A 17,240-nucleotide genomic window follows, 5' to 3' on the forward strand; every position below is an offset into this window, starting at 1 on the left:
TACATTTGTTTCTTTAACATGTTTATTTTTCATGTTTATTAAGTAAAATATTATTTTCAGCATCACACTCACTGTGTGTAGGAAATATTATTTTGGATGAGTGCTACAATCACTGTGAAGAACTCACAAGCCAAGTTTAACAGATCAATCAGAGTGTTGTCAGTGTTAGAGTGGCACTAACCGAAGTCTTATTTGAAAGGTGGTTTTTCCTGAATAAGCTTTAAGTCAATGGCTACTCATGGAAACTTCTAATTTTTGTTGAATATGTGGCAGTCCAGAAAACTCTTTTAAGTTTATAGAAATTTTTTAATGAATATTTTGTTGCCTAAATTTTGTGTATTTTTCATTTGTTAATCCAATCAATTTTCTAGGTTTCTGAATTTCATTTGTAATTTTAAGCAGTTGATCTCTTTACAACTGGAAGAATAATCTTAATTCACTCTGACTTTACAGTAAACGTGTCCACGTTTCACATGGATAATTACACCAGCGATGAAGACACAGATGAAGACTTTGACACCCAGTTCATGATTCAACAGAGTTTACAGGATATTTATAAGCCAGGAACAGCACAACATGCACCTAAGGATGAGAGGTAATGGTTTTCTCATTGGCAATGTAGTATTAAGTGTTGTATTCAACAGCTGACACTTGTCATTAGCTTAAATCTAGTATTGTGACAAAAACAGGAGGGTCAGACTCCAAGGAGCTGTCAATTAAATATCTGTAAGATATTGTGCCTGACAGGAATAATCTGGAAATAATTCAGAATTTAATTAGGCAATAAAATATCTGAAGGAGGTTAGCAGCAAATCTGGGTGAGGTGATACAGACTGGAAATCAGAAGAAAGAAAGAAATGAGGACATGAAGGGCTAGAGAAAAACTCAAATACATCTTGTCTTTGGGATTTGAAGAAATGCATAAATCCAACCAGGACACACAGAAAGTTAGCTATCTTCAACCTTAGTGGAGTAGGTGGGGATGGGGTCCAGTCTTTGATCTACTCAAATCAAAAGGAGGAATTCCATAAACTTGAATGAGACTTCTGAAAGTGTAGATTCAGAGTTTTGTTGAACAACACTGAAAAAGGACCAGTTGGACCCTGTGTGGGGTGTAAGAAGAGTCGTCCTGGATATGGGCAGTCTGCAGTCAAGCACACCTGCTCACGCGCTCTCTGGCCAATCAGCAACCTTGGTCTCCTGAGGCAGTAACCATCATTTCTTCTGGGGTGATAAACCAGTTTGCTTGGGATGGTAATCTCTATTTGCCTGCTGGATGTAAAACTAGAAAAACGTATTTTAACCCCAAGAGATTTCATAACTAAATAGAGACATGATGAAGCACATCAAACCTATATAGTATTTTAAAAATGTAATAAACTCATGGAGTGATCACTATGTGTCATGTTATTTTAAGCACTTCATAAATACTAACTTTTAAATTCTAATTCTCATTACCTCTCTCTGAGGTAGGTCCTATTATTATCCCTATTTAGAGAGGAGGAAAGTGAGGCACAGAAAAGTTAAGTGGCTTACCCAAGGTCACAGAGCTAGTAAGTGAAGAGCCAGGCAGTCTGATTCTAAAGTCTGTGCCCTTAACCAACACTGTTCCTATAGTTTTCTGTTCAATTTAGGATTAATTTTTAAAATAATCTTTAAATATTTAAAGTTTTATAAAGCAATTAGCCTTATTAGATTATCTGTTATATTAACCTTATGATTAAAACCTTAAATTGCATAACTGAGTAACTGACTAATAATTTTAGGTTGAAAGGTATAAGAGAGTTGGGCTAAGTAGAGTACTGAAATGTTTCAGAGAAACTGAAATTGACTGTGGTTATGCATTTATTTGATTAGACTTGCAGGAATTGTATGATACTTGGGCAGGCTTGCTGATTTACTCAGGTACTTGAAGGAATCAGAAAACTAGAACATACTTGTGACATGTGGAGTAATGGTTGGGACTAAAGATGTCCTAACTTCTGGAAGCGTACATGGCGAAGGAGAAGTAAGGCTACAGATGGAATTATGGCTGCTGATCAGCTGACTTGTAGATAGGGAGTGTATTCTGGATTACCCAAGTGGTCCCAGTGTAACACAGGATCTTTAAGTATGAAAGAGGGAGGCAGGAGAGACAACCTGGGAGATGGCAGTGTTAGAAGGAATAAGCCCAACATTGCTGGCTTTGAAGATGGAGGAAGGAGTCCACAAGCCAGGAAATGTGGGTGGCTTCTAGAAGCTAGAAAAAGCGCGATAGGTTCTCCCCGAGAGCCTTCAGAAGGAACACAGACAGCCCTGCTGACACATTGATTTTAGTTCAGTGAGGACTGTTTCGGATTTCTGAACTACTGAACTGTAAGATAATAAATTTGTTTTATTATTGTTGTTTTAAGCCACTAAGTGTATGGTTACTTCTTACAGCAGCTATAGAAAACTAACACAATACTAAATCTATGAGTGCAGGTTTAAATGTTTAAGATAACTTAATTGACCAAATTGTAAACAGGACAGAGTATCCAAGGGAATTTATTCTCCTCAACCTGGGTTCATTAAATAATTAAAGAATGGAAGGTGGCCAGGCGTGGTGGCTTATGCCCGTAATCCCAGCACTTTGGGAGGCTGAGGCAGGCAGATCACGAGGTCAGGAGATCGAGACCATCCTGGCTAACATGGTGAAACCCTGTCTCTACTAAAAATACAAAAAATTAGCCAACTGTGGAGGCGGGCACCTGTAGTACCAGCTACTCTGCAGTGAGCCAAGATCGTGCCACTGCACTCCAGCCTAGGCAACAGAGTGAGACTCCATCTCAAAAAAAAAAAAAAAAAAATGGAAGGTGGCAATCCTTATTTGCTAGGTTTTAAAATAATGTAAGATTCATAAATTCTGAGCACACATTCTGACTGTGAATATTTTTAAAAACTCACACCGTTTTTATTTACTATTTTTTAAAATAGTTTATGCTAGAATCATTGACATTCTGTAGTGGCCATCAAATTTTACCATGAGATAGTGTGACATTTCAGTCATAGGCAGGCTTGATTCAGTTCAGTCAACGCTGATTAAAGGCCTACTGCAATCCAGGCTCACACAGTCCTTGCCCTAAAGAAGCTAACAGGCGAATCCGGAAGACAGATGTAGTGAAGGAGCTTCCCTAGAATTTTGTTAAGGGCCACATTACATTTTACAAATAGAAGTATTTCTATTACGCCTCAGTCAATGCCTCCTATGAAAGTTCATCCCGGATTAACTACTACTACCGTTACCCTTTCCTTTTGATTTCTATCAGATAACAGTTTTTTCTCCTCAGTTTTGGAATTACATATGTATTTTCTTCTGTGCAGCTCCCATTCCTTTTTGAGTGCTGACTATAAGAAGATAGTTGAAACAATAGAGAAAGTTAAGTACTCCTCCTCTTCTATCCCCTTTAACTTGTGGTAAGATGGGATGGTGACATTGGCTGGGCACAGTGGCTCATGCCTGTAATCCCAGCACTTTGGGAGGCCAAGGCAGGCAGATCGCCTGACGTCAGGAGTGCAAGACCAGTCTGGCCAATATGGTGAAACCCCCCATCTCTACTAAAAATGCAAAAAATTAGCCGGGTGTGGTGATGGGCCCCTGTAATCCCAGATACTCGGGAGGGTGGGGTAAGAGAATTGCTTGGACCCAGGAGATGGAGGTTTCAGTAAACCGAGATCACGCCACTGCACTCCAGTCTGGGCGACAGAGTGAGACTGTGTCTCAAAAAAAAAAAGGAAAGATGTGATGGTGACAGCTGGCAGCTTCTATTTCTCCTCGAAGCTCAGGAAGCCTAGAAGCAGGTTCTTCCATGCTGAACACCATAGGGGTCCACAGCTTATTGTCAAGAGTCTGATGTAGGCTTTTCTGGGAAAAAAATACTTCAGCTCAATGTAGCAAAGAGCTCCTGGGTTCCTTCCTAGACATAACTGTTTTTTCATAAGTAACAAGATGCTGGGGGTGTTCACAGGCCCAGGTGTGGAATGCTAGATGACAGGCCTTACTGTCTGTCGTATGCCATTTGTCTTTCATAAAAGGTGGCACTAGAATTCTGTTGTCTTATGCATTAACTTTGGTGGTGGAATTCAGGAAGCAATATGGGCTCCCTTGTAAGTGTGCCAAATGTGAATCTGTTCTCATTTGACTTGTTAATAGGTAAGGAAGATGCATTGTCACACTTAACCAAGTACCATTCTGCTTTTGATGAAGCAGATGAGATAGGCTGGATTCCTCTGCATAAGGCTGCAGTGCAATTAAATAAGAAAATTTTGGAAATAACCCTAAGCGGTAAATTCCCTTTGACTCTTCTTGATGCTTCTAAGAGATAAATTTAACATTCATTTCTATGTCTTAACTTGTGTGGTATGATGAATTTATTTCAGCTTCAGACCCCAGTCTGTGGGAGCAAACCACTCACAATGGTGAAACGCCACTGTTTTTGGCTGTCAGCAATTGCCTCTTGGAAAATGCTACTTTTCTTCTTCTCAATGGCTGCAATCCAAATGCTAAGAATTTCGAAGGCAATTCTCCTCTTCTTACAGGTAAATGAATACCTTGTTTCTGAAAACGAGTCTGTGGCACTGAGTCTCCTTCATGCCCCCAAATTTCAAAGGCAGCTTTTTGTGCATAGTTGCAGCACTGTCACTCTGCTCCCAACTGATCAGACGTGGGTACCGACCCTCCAGAAGCTTTCTACAGGCTGGCCTGTGAGGTAGCCTGATGCAAAACCTCTGCTCAATTAAGAGCAGCTCATTTTGCATGGTGCCCTGATCAAGCCAGTTAATTCTGATATAAGAAATCAGAGGGGAGCAGAATTACCTCATGGAGCATGGGTGAAGGGCAGGCAGCTGAAACAGAAGAGTTGGTTGAAAACTATTAAGAAGCAGATAGATCTCTAGATCACTCCTGCCCAACCCCAGTAGAATCCTGGAGGTTTATTCTCTGCATAGCTTAAATGGAGAGTCTCTGGACCACGGAACTTTAGGTGAGGGTGGGAGTACTAGATTGAAAACACTGGAGGAATTAAGGAAACATAATTGAGACTGCCCAGCCCTCCTCCTAGAAGACTGGCAGCCAGGCCCTTACCCTCCAGGCAGGGGGGTTCTCTGGAGGAATCTGACCAGCCCAAGAAGAAAGAGCTAAAGATAGTAACATTGGGGCTTTCCCAGTAAGTGGCCCAAACATATCAACCTATTGTTAAACCCACAGTCCGCAAGCCCCACCCTCTGCTTAAAATTTCCAACCAGCTTTCTACTCTCCAACTTTTAATTATGAGCAAATAGTTGAAGGCTATCTGAGGAAAATCTTCAACCAACAGAGTTAAGCAACTTTAAGATTATTTAGGGAAAATAAAATTTAAAGGGAAATTGTCATTAACTTCCTCAGATAAACCATTTTAATAAGAACAAGGTGTTAGCAAAATCAGAAAACAAAATATTCTTGAAAATTAAAAATATGAGCAGAAATTTTAAAAACCAAAACAATGCTGGAAGATGTAGTTCAGGAAAGCTTCCAGAAGAATAAAATAAGAAATGGAAAATAGGAAAGAAGTGAAAATTAGCTGGATGATCCAAGAGGAGCAACATGTGAATAAGAGGAATGAGAGAACAGACAAGATGGAGGTGGTATATGGCCAATGCAATAAGTCAAGAAAATGATTTCCTAAAATGAAGGACAAGTGTTTCCAGAATAAAGGGCCATACTAAGTGCCAGTTCAATGAACTGTAAAAGACCCAATCCCCTCAGCACTTTGTTTCTAGTCTTAGAGCAATGAGAGAACTTTCTGTGACAAATTATAAATGCTTATTAGCAGAATTCATACTGATTCAGCACTTTAGCACCTAGCAAGACTCCTTGTACACATTTGGTGCCAGTAATTAATGAGTGAATAGTGAGATGGATAAAGTTAGGTGTTTTAGGATCTTGGGGGTCTAAGTATCCTTCTCTAAATGTGAATTCACAGTATAAATGCAGAAAAGCCAATTATTAGAGAATTTTGTGTAACAAAAACTTCTTCAAAATGTAACATATGTAGAAATAAATAATTCAAGGATACACGTGAAAATGTTAACAAAGATCATTTCAGAGGTGGAATTAAACTTTTCTACTTGTATACTCTAAGTTTATTGAACATAGCCTCTTTTACATTGTAATAAAAAATCATAAAAATCTAAAAAGAAAAAGAGAGAGACTCACAAGTCACTAGGGACAAAGAAGTTTCCACAGACTTCCTGAGAGAAAAAAAGGAATACATAATATACAAAAGATGAAAAATCAGAGTGGTTTCAGACATCTCAATGGTAACTAGAAGCTTGAAGTAATTGGTGGTGAATAATAGTTTTGCAAACTCTAAGGAAAAATATTTCCAACTTAAAATTCTATATTTGCTCCAACTCTCTAATCTGACAGTAGATTAAAGACATAAAGGATATTTTCAGACATAGGAAATCTCAAAAACGTTCTTGCTCCCCGCCGTTAGGAAGCTAACGGAGCAAATGTTCTACCAACATCGGAGTAAAGCAGAAAAACAAAAGCTTGGGATCCAGGAAACAGAAGATCCAAGCCAGGTGGGAGGCAAATGAGATCCCTAAGATGAGGGGAACAACGATCTTAGGATGACCACATGTGACCAGGCACTGAGGTCCAGATTGGAACAGGTCAGGAGGCCCCAGGTAGAGGCTTCTTCAAGACCATGGTGGGCTAGGAATGACATCTTGAAGGGAGATGTAGACAGTTTAGAGAGTTTGGGGTGCAATTAATGATAAACTGAAAACTAAGCAAATGAAACATAAGTATTAACTCCAGGGAAAACAAAAAGATGTGCAGAAAAGGAAATGTAAATATGGCCCACCTTTGAATGACATACATGAAGGTAAATATTTATCTAACAAAAATTGTGCTATAAAAACAATAGGATGGTGGGATGAGAAATGTGCACATGTGGTGGGGACAGGAGGAAAAAAAGTTAAATCATTTTCTATGGTAAGAAGTCATTAAATTATACCAAAACCAAAAATCAACAAATAGCAATACAAGCAGGTTACTTAAGAGACACAGGCATGAAGAGCAAAGAATCCGCTAAAGGATACCTCTGGAGAAGGAGAAAGACTGTAGGGAAAGAGTGATGGACTTCACAGTAATTGGCTCTTTAAGTTCTGTACATGTATAACTTTTTTTTTTTTTTTTTTTTTTTTGAGACGGAGTCTCGCTCTGTCGCCCAGGCTGGAGTGCAGTGGCCGGCATGTATAACTTTTATCAAAATAAAAGCTGAAAATTAGGCTGGGTGCGGTAGCTCAAGCCTGTAATCCCAGCACTTTGGGAGGCCGGGGCGGGCGGATCACCTGCCATCAGGAGTTTGAGGGCAGCCTGACCAACATGGTGAAACCCCGTCTCTAAAAATAGGAAAATTAGCAGGGCGTGGTGGCAGGCACCTGTAATCCCAGCTACTCGGGAGGCTGAGGCAGGAGAATCACTTGAACCTGGGAGAAAAGAGGTTGCAGTGATCCAAGATCGCGCCACTGCACTCCAGCCTGGGTGACAGAGCAAGACTCCATCTCAAAAAACAAACAACAACAACAACAACAAAAAACAACGAAAATTAAAAAGAGACCAACAGAGTACTGCCAAAAATTAGGATTTGGGGTCCCTTTGTGGTTTGTTTTAAGATGCTTTCTAAGGCTTTGCATTTTATAGAAAAAACACTGAGCAGAAGAGCCTTCTCTGAGAAAGCACGCATAAACCATAAAGCACCGTAGCACTGTATAGTGAAAAGAACTCTGTGTCAGGTCTAACCTCTCTAAACCTGTTTCCTCGTCTATAAGATAGTGTTTGTCTTGTGTGTAGAAAAATTACATATGTAAAAACCATGAAGCTGTGAAGCCTGTTGAAACAATGATGGTAGAGCTAGTTTTCCTCTCTTCACTTCAGCCTATCTGGCAGGTCAAATGATTCCATTTCTGTGGTACCCAAACAGCATGTCCCCATTGATAGGTCATGGAAAATGCTGGGTTAAAAAGTTAAGCAAACGCATTGCAAGATTCCTCAGAGACTTCAATATATCAATATGCAAAGTGAATCTTGAAGAGGGTGATAGAATATACAGTGCTGGCTGAGAGCAGCGGCTCATACCGGGAATCCCAGTCTCTGGAAGGCCGAGGCAGGAAGATCACTTGAACCCAGGGGTTAAGACCAGCCTGGGCAACATATCAAGACTGCATCTCTACAGAAATTTTTTTTTTTTTTTTTTTGAGATGGAGTCTCGCTCTGTCGCCCAGGCTGGAGTGCAGTGGCCGATCTCAGCTCACTGCAAGCTCCGCCTCCCGGGTTCATGCCATTCTCCTGCCTCAGCCTCCTGAGTAGCTGGGACTACAGGCGTCCGCCACATCGCCCGGCTAGTTTTTCGTATTTTTTAGTAGAGACGGGGTTTCACCGTGTTAGCCAGGATGGTCTCGATCTCCTGACCTCGTGATCCACCTGTCTCGGCCTCCCAAAGTGCTGGGATTACAGGCTTGAGCCACCGCGCCCGGCCTCTACAGAAATTTTTAAAGAAATTAGCCAGGCATGGTGGTGCATGCCCGTAGACCCAGCTTCTTGGGAGGCTGTGGCAGGAGGACTGACTGAGCCCAGGAGTTCAAGGCTGTAGGGAGCTATGATTGTACCACTACACTTCAGCCTGGATGACAGAATGAGACCCTAGGTATATATATTTACATACACATACACACACACACACACACACAGTGTTCCCAAGCCTTTTATTATTAGTATTTTTTTTTTCTTTTCTTTTTTTGAGAGGGAGTCTCGCTCTGTCGCCCAGGCTGGAGCGCAGTGGCCGGATCTTGGTTCACTGCAAGCTCCGCCTCCCGGGTTTACGCCATTCTCCTGCCTCAGCCTCCCAAGTAGCTGGGACTACAGGCGCCCGCCACCTCGTCCGGCTAGTTTTTTGTATTTTTAGTAGAGACGGGGTTTCACCGTGTTAGCCAGGATGGTCTCGATCTCCTGACCTCGTGATCCGCCCGTCTCGGCCTCCCAAAGTGCTGGGATTACAGGCTTGAGCCACCGCACCCGGCCTAGTTTTTTTTTTTTTTTTTTTTTTTTTTTTTGGAGACGGAGTCTCGCTCTGTCGCCCAGGCTGGAGTGCAGTGGCGCGATCTCGGCTCACTGCAAGCTCTGCCCCCCGGGTACACGCCATTCTCCTGCCTCAGCCTCCCGAGTAGCTGAGACTACAGGCGCCGCCACCTCGCCCGGCTAGTTTTTTGTATTTTTTAGTAGAGACGGGGTTTCACCGTGTTAGCCAGGATGGTCTCGATCTGACCTCGTGATCCGCCCGTCTCAGCTTTAACTACAAAATAATTTTCTTTACAGAACCTTAAGGGGCTTTCTGCACAACATACTTTGGTATGTTGCTAAAATGTGTTAATGCAGAAATGATAGGCCAAAACTATCATTTTCTATGGCCTCAACCACTCCCACCAGACATGCATATTTAAATTGTGTTTTAGTCATTCATTTTCTGGGGTAGATTCTGGTTTTTTTGTTTGTTTGTTTGTTTGTTTGGCACGTTTCAGTGTCTGGGCTGTCTTTTGTTTGTTTTTGTTTTCTCTTATTTTAAAGCAGCTACAAACATTTCCAGGACTGTACTGAATAATTAAGTTCCCATTTTCTGAAGAATAAAGATAAGTGAAAAGTTTACATTTGTGTTTCAACCACATAAGCAATGAATAATTACTCATGGCTTACATAAAAACAAATAGTCCACTGATGTAAAACACTCTCAGTGTTATTTGATACATGCCTTACTTTACAATCTATTTCCTAAACACAGAATGTTGGGGTCTCGGAGTAGGTGGGAAGAACTCCTTAAGAAAGCCTGAGGGATACTTGCAGATAGGCTGCTCTGGTCTTAACTTCCCGTTGAACATGCCCACCTTACGTCTCATTTCCCAGCTGTGCTGCGTGACTCCTATGACATGGCTGCCTTGCTCATCAACTATGGAGCAGATGTCAATCTGCGTTGTGCCAACGAGAGGACAGCTCTCCACGAAGCAGCCAAACTGGGCAGAGAGGACATGGTGAAGCTTATGTTGGTTTCTGGGGCACACCCTGACCCACAGAGCACGTATGGATTCACTCCTCTTGCTCTTGCTGCCCAAAGTGGACACACTGAAATCATGGAAATGTTACTGCGGAAAGGCAAGATCTTCTGTTTGGTCAGCACACTAACAAAGGGTAACATGATCCAGGGGTTTTCCTCTTAATGGAGAGCTTCAAAATAATAAAAGTTAATATTTTATTTAAGCCTAATATAAATGTTTGATAAAAATTATGGGTTAATAGTGATTACTGAAAAGCCTAACATAAAGATTGAATTTTTTATTAGGTCTGACAGTAAAAGCCAAAGTTCTCTGGCTTTTTAATTTCCCAAAAGTTACTAGGATGCAGGTTACTTTTACTTAACATTCCCTCACCCTGCTAAGAAGATGGTGGTTTTTTAACTTTTTTGTGGTGGTGTCCTTTTCTAGAATCATAAAATCAAACACCCTGCAACATACTCTACACGTTACCTCTGCCTAAGTCTAAATCATGAGGCAGTTTAATCTGTTACCAAATGACTAGGTATTAGGAAATTCTTCCTGATTTCTTCTCTTTGGGTCCCAGTTCTTCACTCTAGTAATAACCAAAACTCCAAGAGAAGGGGAAAGCAACTTACATGTATTGGGTACTACTGTCTAACCAACAAGCATTAAACTACCCATGTTGCCTTGTAACCCTTTAAAAACCCTGTGAGGTAGGTATTATCCTCGTTTTGTACTTGAGGAAAGTGAAGGTCAGCCATGGTACCAGTTGCAGGACTTCCCTTCAAACATGCCCCCTCCCCTAGCCCCAGCTCTGTAGCTGTGGTCATTTTGAATGCTGGCAGGGACCCTTGGCTCAGAGAACTTTGGCTTTTACTGTCTTTGAGGAGAGCTCATTGATGACACTGTTAGATGAAGCAAGGTAGGATCAATCTAAAGCTTTTTTTCAAAAAAGCAAACTTTTACCAAGATTTTTTAAAGTCTCAATAATAGAATTATCTTCTTTATTCTCCTCCCTATGTTTAGAAGTATTATTTTGTTCTTTAACAATACACGGTCCTGGTCTCCAATATTCTAGATGGCAGAGACTCCTATATTTAAGAACAACCTTGTGCTCTTTAGACTTATCTAAATCTTTCCTGTCATATGGGGGAGGCTAGTTTCTAATCAATGGCCATAAGACAAGTAAGATGTTTTAAATGATCAATATAAGAAATGTCTAAAGTCATTAGCTGCAATAGCAAAAGTAAACATTGGAGTCTTTCATCTATGAGGAAAGAGTAACCTTTTGTATAGATCATTGATTAAAATACAGGGAAAGAGAAGCAACAGATGTTAAATCCTTTACCCTGCAAAGAAACCAGCATCAGTTGACCTCAGTGAGTGAGCATTTCCTTTAAGTGACTCCCTTACAAAGTAATTTGTACCAAGTGACATAGATGGTAAATGACAGAGCCAGTATTTCAAGGTACATCTGATTCCAAATCACATTACCACCCTGCATTGCTAGAGTGGCAACATGGCATCATAGATATAAGCCCTGGGTCTAGAATACCTGCATATGAATCCTGACTACCTTGCTTACTAGCTGTGCATCTTTGGGGAAGTCACTGAAACTCAATGAGTTTCTTCATCTTTAAAATGAGTATGTTAGCACCTACTGCTAGGGGTTGTTACAAAGTTTAAAAATTATACACATAAAGGAATCAGCACATAGTGGGCACTCCATAAACAGAGGCTTTTGGACTTCTTAAGGCATTCTTGGAATGGGGTTCTTGGGCAGTCACTGGACCCTGATGACTTATGGAGTCTGTGTTAAAGTCACTACCTCTTTTTTATATGAGCTTCAGAATGCTCTCCTCAACTTTCGTCCATTCAAATGCTGTTTCCTCACAGCCCGTTTTACTGGGAAGACTTCCACAACCGACCCAAACTCTTTTCTCCTTCCTTCACCTCCCAGCTCCCCTTCCAACCCCAGCCCTAGATCTTCTAGACCTTTTGCCTGTACCTGTACTCTTATTCACGTCACTCACATAACACTTAGTGTACAGGGTATATATAAGTTAAGCATTCTTGTTTTTTGTTTTTTGTTTTTTTTTGAGACGGAGTCTCGCTCTGTCGCCGAGGCTGGAGTGCAGTGGCGCGATCTCAACTCACGGCAAGCTCCGCCTCCCGGATCCACGCCATTCTCCTGCCTCAGCCTCACGAGTAGCTGGGACCACAGGCGCCCGCCACCACACCCGGCTAGTTTTTTGTATTTTTTTTTTTGGTAGAGACGGGGTTTCACCGTGTTAGCCAGGATGGTCTCGATCTCCTGACCTCGTGATCCGCCCGTCTCAGCCTCTCAATGTGCTGGGATTACAGGCTTGAGCCACCGCGCCCGGCCAGCATTCTTAATCTGAAAATCTGAAATCCAAAATCTTCCAAAATCTGAAACTTTTTGAGCATCAACATGATGCTCAAAAGAAATTCCTACTGGAGCATTTCAGATTTCAGATTTCTGGATTTGGGACTTGTAAATATAATGCAACTTGTAAGTGTAATGCAAATACTTTTTAAAAAAACCCTAAAATCTGAAACACTTCTGGTCCCAAGCATTTTGGATAAGGGATACTCTGTACTAGCTGTACAACAACTTATCTCTGGCTATTGGCAGTTCCTAACCTCAATTAAAAAGTTAGTGTCTCTTACTATGGTCCCCTACAAACAAGCTAAAACAGAACAAATGCCCTTTTCCACCAAAACAGTATCATTAGATGGCATGGTATTATAGTTCGATAGATTTGTTAGTACCATCCTATATGTGTGTTATGAGTTAAGTGGGCTTTTGTAGGCTGGTCTAGAAATAAAAGTAACTTTTATAACAGTATTTCTACTGAAATTTTCAAATTCCAAACAAATGGACATCAAATTACTTCAAAAACTAACCTACTTATAATTTAGAAACTGCCATTTTTTTTTTCTTCCCCAACTAGTTTATAAGTTACTTGAGAGCAGGAGGTATATATTTTGTCACTTTGATTCTTGGTGCTTTGCTAGAGTGCATGCTCACTAACTGCTTTTTGGTGATGGTGATATATTTTTAAGATTGCTCAAGAAATAACAGTGGAAAATAATTTTTGCATTGACAAGAGTCTTTCTCCTCTTAGGAGCTAATGCTCATGGTCAGGCCTCTGATTCTTCTTCCATTTTACTCGAAGCTGCGAGTGGAGGAAATCCAGATGCTGTGGCCCTCTTGCTGGAGTACGGAGCTGATGCCAACATCCCTAAGAATTCAGGCCACCTGCCCATCCATGTGGCAGCTGACAGGGGCCACTTACTGTTAAGTTCAATTACATTATTGTAAATAATAAAAATTGTAATAGCTACCTTTTTTTTTGAGCTGCTTCTAGGAACTTTATAATCTTTAATCACCAATCCCACAACCTAAACATACTGTTTTTTTGGTTTTTGGGTTTTTTTTTCTTTTTTTTTTTGAGATGCAGTCTCACTCTGTTGCCAGGTGCTGGGTCTGAACCACAGACCCTGGCCAAGCAACAGATGAAAGGAGTACTTAGACACAGGTATCCAGTGAAAGAGTGGGCTAGAGGACCAGGCTGCTCACAGAAAGAGTTGTAGCAGCCACGGCCCTGACAAGCTGGTGCTTCAGGCATTTATTTAGTACAGATTTAATGACAAAGGCTTTGAGTCAGCACATTTTGTGGGTAATTAACACAGTTCCCCCCACCCCATCTAGATCAATTCCCTTACACTTCCTTGTTATCTTCTCTGAGAGAATTCAGCTGCCTTCAGCCAAATCCTTTCCTGAAGCTTCTGCAAAACCTCCCAGCCTTCCAAAAAGGTTTGCTTCTTTCTATAACTTTTATAATTTTTCCCACCATGCTGACCGAACTCCTACAGCCAGACTGGAGTGCAGTGGCATGATCTCAGCTTACTGCAACCTCCGCCTCCTGGGTTCAAGCAATTCTCCTGCCTCAGCCTCCTGAGTAGCTGGGACTACAGGTGGGCACCACCACACTGGCTGATTTTTGTATTTTTAGTAGAGATGGAGTTTCACATGTTGGCCAGGATGGTCTCGATCTCTTGACCTCGTGATTTGCCCACCTCAGCCTCCCAAAGTGCTGGGATTACAGGCTTCAGCCACCACGACTAGCCTTAAACATACCTTTTAAAGATGAGAAACTCTTAGGAGAATTGCTTGAACCTGGGAGGTGGAGGCTGCAGTGAGCCGAGATTGCGCCACCGCACTCCAGCTTGGGCAACAAGAGCAAAACTCCGTCTCAAAAAAACAAAAAAAAAGAAACTCTTGACCAACTAGGAAGAACTAGAAGTGTTGTTTACCAGGCATCCTCTGAAGCCACCAAAGAGATATAAAACTTTTTTCTCAGGTATTTAGACAATATGGGAAGCCTCAGGTCTCTGGGCTAATTCTGAATTTTATAGCTTAGACAGTAATTCCATTCAATTTTACTTGGTATCTGAGCTTCTGGATGAAGGAATTATGCTTTTGTTTAGTTGGGGGTTCTAAATGCCCCCTGAATATTGATACTATCTAGTATTACTATAAAACAATAATGAACAAGTTAGTGCTACTTCTTAAAAACAATGTTGAAATGCATTTTGAAATTCTTTCTCAGAGCTCTAAAGATACTGATTCCGGTTACGGATCTTGCCGCCATTAAGCAGAGTGGGATCAGTCCAGTTCACTGCGCAGCAGCAGGAGCACACCCTCAGTGCCTGGAACTCCTCATCCAGGCTGGATTTGATGTGAACTTCATGCTGGATCAGAGAGTTAGCAAACACTACGATGACCACAGGAAGTCAGCTTTGCATTTTGCTGTATCAAACAGTGACCTCTCTTCAGTCAAGCTGCTTCTGAGTGCTGGAGCTCTGCCTAACCAAGACCCGGTTAACTGCCTCCAGATAGCCCTCAGGATGGGCAACTATGAGCTGATCAGTCTGCTGCTAAGGCATGGGGCCAATGTCAATTACTTCTGCAGAGTTAACCCTTTACATTTCCCATCAGCACTGCAATACACTCTGAAAGATGAAGTCATGCTCAGGATGCTGCTGAACTATGGGTATGACACACAGCGATGTTTTGATTGCCCACATGGAGACAAAGTCCATCCTTCCTATACTGTTGAAGGCTGGACATCTACAGTTATCAAAGATACTAAGGTAAGTCCACAGTATTGGCTGTATTCCCTTACAGTCATTATTTGTGGCCCTGGAACTATGGCAATAAATAGATTACATCCATTCTCTCCAGAAGCTTGAAGAGATCCTAGTATAATAACAATTATATGATAAAATAATTACGATAAAATGAACACAATATAGAAAGATATAAAAGGAACAAAAACAGTACAGAGAAAAGTGATTTAACTCTGCCTAGCAGTGTGAGGAAGTTTCATAAATGAAGCAACTGATTAAATGATTTATTTTGATCATATTTCTGATGAAAAAAACAATCAGAATAAGTACAGTTGACCAATACCATCCCTCCCCGTTTTTGAGACATTTTTCCCTCTTGGCCTTCATCACACCACATCTCCTTTGACTACTATGCTAAACCATAGCTACTTCATGTTTTTCATTTACTTTTCTAATTCTGACTTTGTTTCCCTCAGTTCTGTGAAGTAATAACTTTGTCATGGCTGCAACATCTCTCTGGAAAGGTTGTTCGAGTGATGCTTGATTATGTTGATCAAGTTCGGATCTGTTCAAAGTTGAAAGCTGTGCTCCAAAAACAGGGGATCTGGTCAGAAATACATTTTATCTTAAGTGAGTATCCTTATAGAATGACTTTTTACAAAAATACTAATTGTATTCTTATTTGGTTGTTTTAGAAATAGAACACCCTTCTCTTCTGGTTAAAAGCTTGACTTAAACCAGAAAAATACTATTCCTATCTTAAAAAAATGTTACTAACTACACTTAATTTGTATTTATTACCTTTTCCGAGGAGATAAAACCTGTTAGATAACTACTTATTATATAGGTAGGTAATACTTTCATCCCAATCCACCTAAACCATGGCTACAAAAGAACACCATGGACACAGGAATGAAAAGCTACTATATGGCAATAAAAACAAGGATGAGAAAAAGCTAAGAGCCAAGTCTGTAGAGGGTATCAAAAGGACCTTCTTCAAAGCAAATCCTTTCAAAGTAGCATGTAAGACAAATTAATAATTTATTTCGTGTTATTTCCCTTGGGTGGTAATCTTAAGTTTCTACCCTGTCCCTGAGGGGGCTAAAACATGCAGACTTTTTTTTTTTTTTTTTTTTTTTTTTTTTTTTTGAGACAGAGTCTCACTGTGTCAACCAGGCTGGAGTGCAGTGGCGCAATCACAGCTCATTGCAACCTCCACCTCCTGGGTTCAAGCAATTCTCCTGCCTTGGTCTCGCGAGTAGCTGAGACTACAGGCACATGGTCACCATGCCCAGCTAAGTTTTGTATTTTTAATAGAGACGGGGTTTCACCATGTTGGCCACGTTGGTCTCGAACTCCTGGCCTCAAGTGATCCACCTGCCTCGGCCTCCCAGAGTGCTGGGATTATAGGCATGAGATACTCCGCCTGGCCACATGCAGATTTAAGAACTTCAGATCTCACAGGCCAGATCCACAATTGATGCCAGTCTTTGGATTCTAACTTGACATGGCTCTGGAACCACATCTACAATAAGGATTGCAGTAAGAACTGAAAAACCATTTCCCTGACTTTGCTATTTAGTAACAGCAAATGAAATGCTATCAAATGTATTTGCTAACAAAACCCTAAGATACTAAAAAATAAGTTCTTTTTCTCTTTGGATAATGTGCCTTTTCTTTTTAGCAAACCCTCGCTCCCTAAAACACTTGTGCCGCCTAAAGATCCGGAAATGCATGGGACGTTTACATTTGCGCTGCCCTGTATTCATGTCATTTCTTCCATTACCCAATCGTCTAAAAGCATATGTCCTTTACAAAGAATACGACCTTTATGGACAAGGAATTTTTACAGGAACCTGGTAATCAAACCATTCTAATAGAAAAGGTATAATTTTGCAGCTGTATTCCTTAGAATTTCACTTATGTATGATTCATATTTTTTGCTTTACCCACCAACTAAAATCTCAATGCAGTCTAAGTCCTTTAAAAAGTAG

At 40.9% G+C, this 17,240-nt stretch overlaps 1 protein-coding gene across 1 annotated transcript; it reads left to right on the forward strand.

The window, feature by feature from the left end:
* The first annotated feature begins 118 nt into the window (after positions 1-118).
* On the forward strand, positions 119-17,131 carry ASB14 (ankyrin repeat and SOCS box containing 14). Its single transcript, XM_038003766.2, has 10 exons — positions 119-595; positions 3,343-3,397; position 3,640; positions 4,172-4,303; positions 4,399-4,557; positions 9,962-10,207; positions 13,239-13,410; positions 14,727-15,270; positions 15,723-15,876; positions 16,931-17,131. The coding sequence occupies exons 1-10, from the start codon at positions 474-476 to the stop codon at positions 17,107-17,109; spliced, it is 1,764 nt and encodes a 587-aa protein (XP_037859694.1). The 5' UTR covers positions 119-473; the 3' UTR covers positions 17,110-17,131.
* The last annotated feature ends 109 nt before the right edge of the window (positions 17,132-17,240 follow it).

This window comes from Chlorocebus sabaeus, chromosome 22, assembly GCF_047675955.1.
Source record: "Chlorocebus sabaeus isolate Y175 chromosome 22, mChlSab1.0.hap1, whole genome shotgun sequence".
Taxonomy (NCBI): Eukaryota; Metazoa; Chordata; class Mammalia; order Primates; family Cercopithecidae; genus Chlorocebus; species Chlorocebus sabaeus.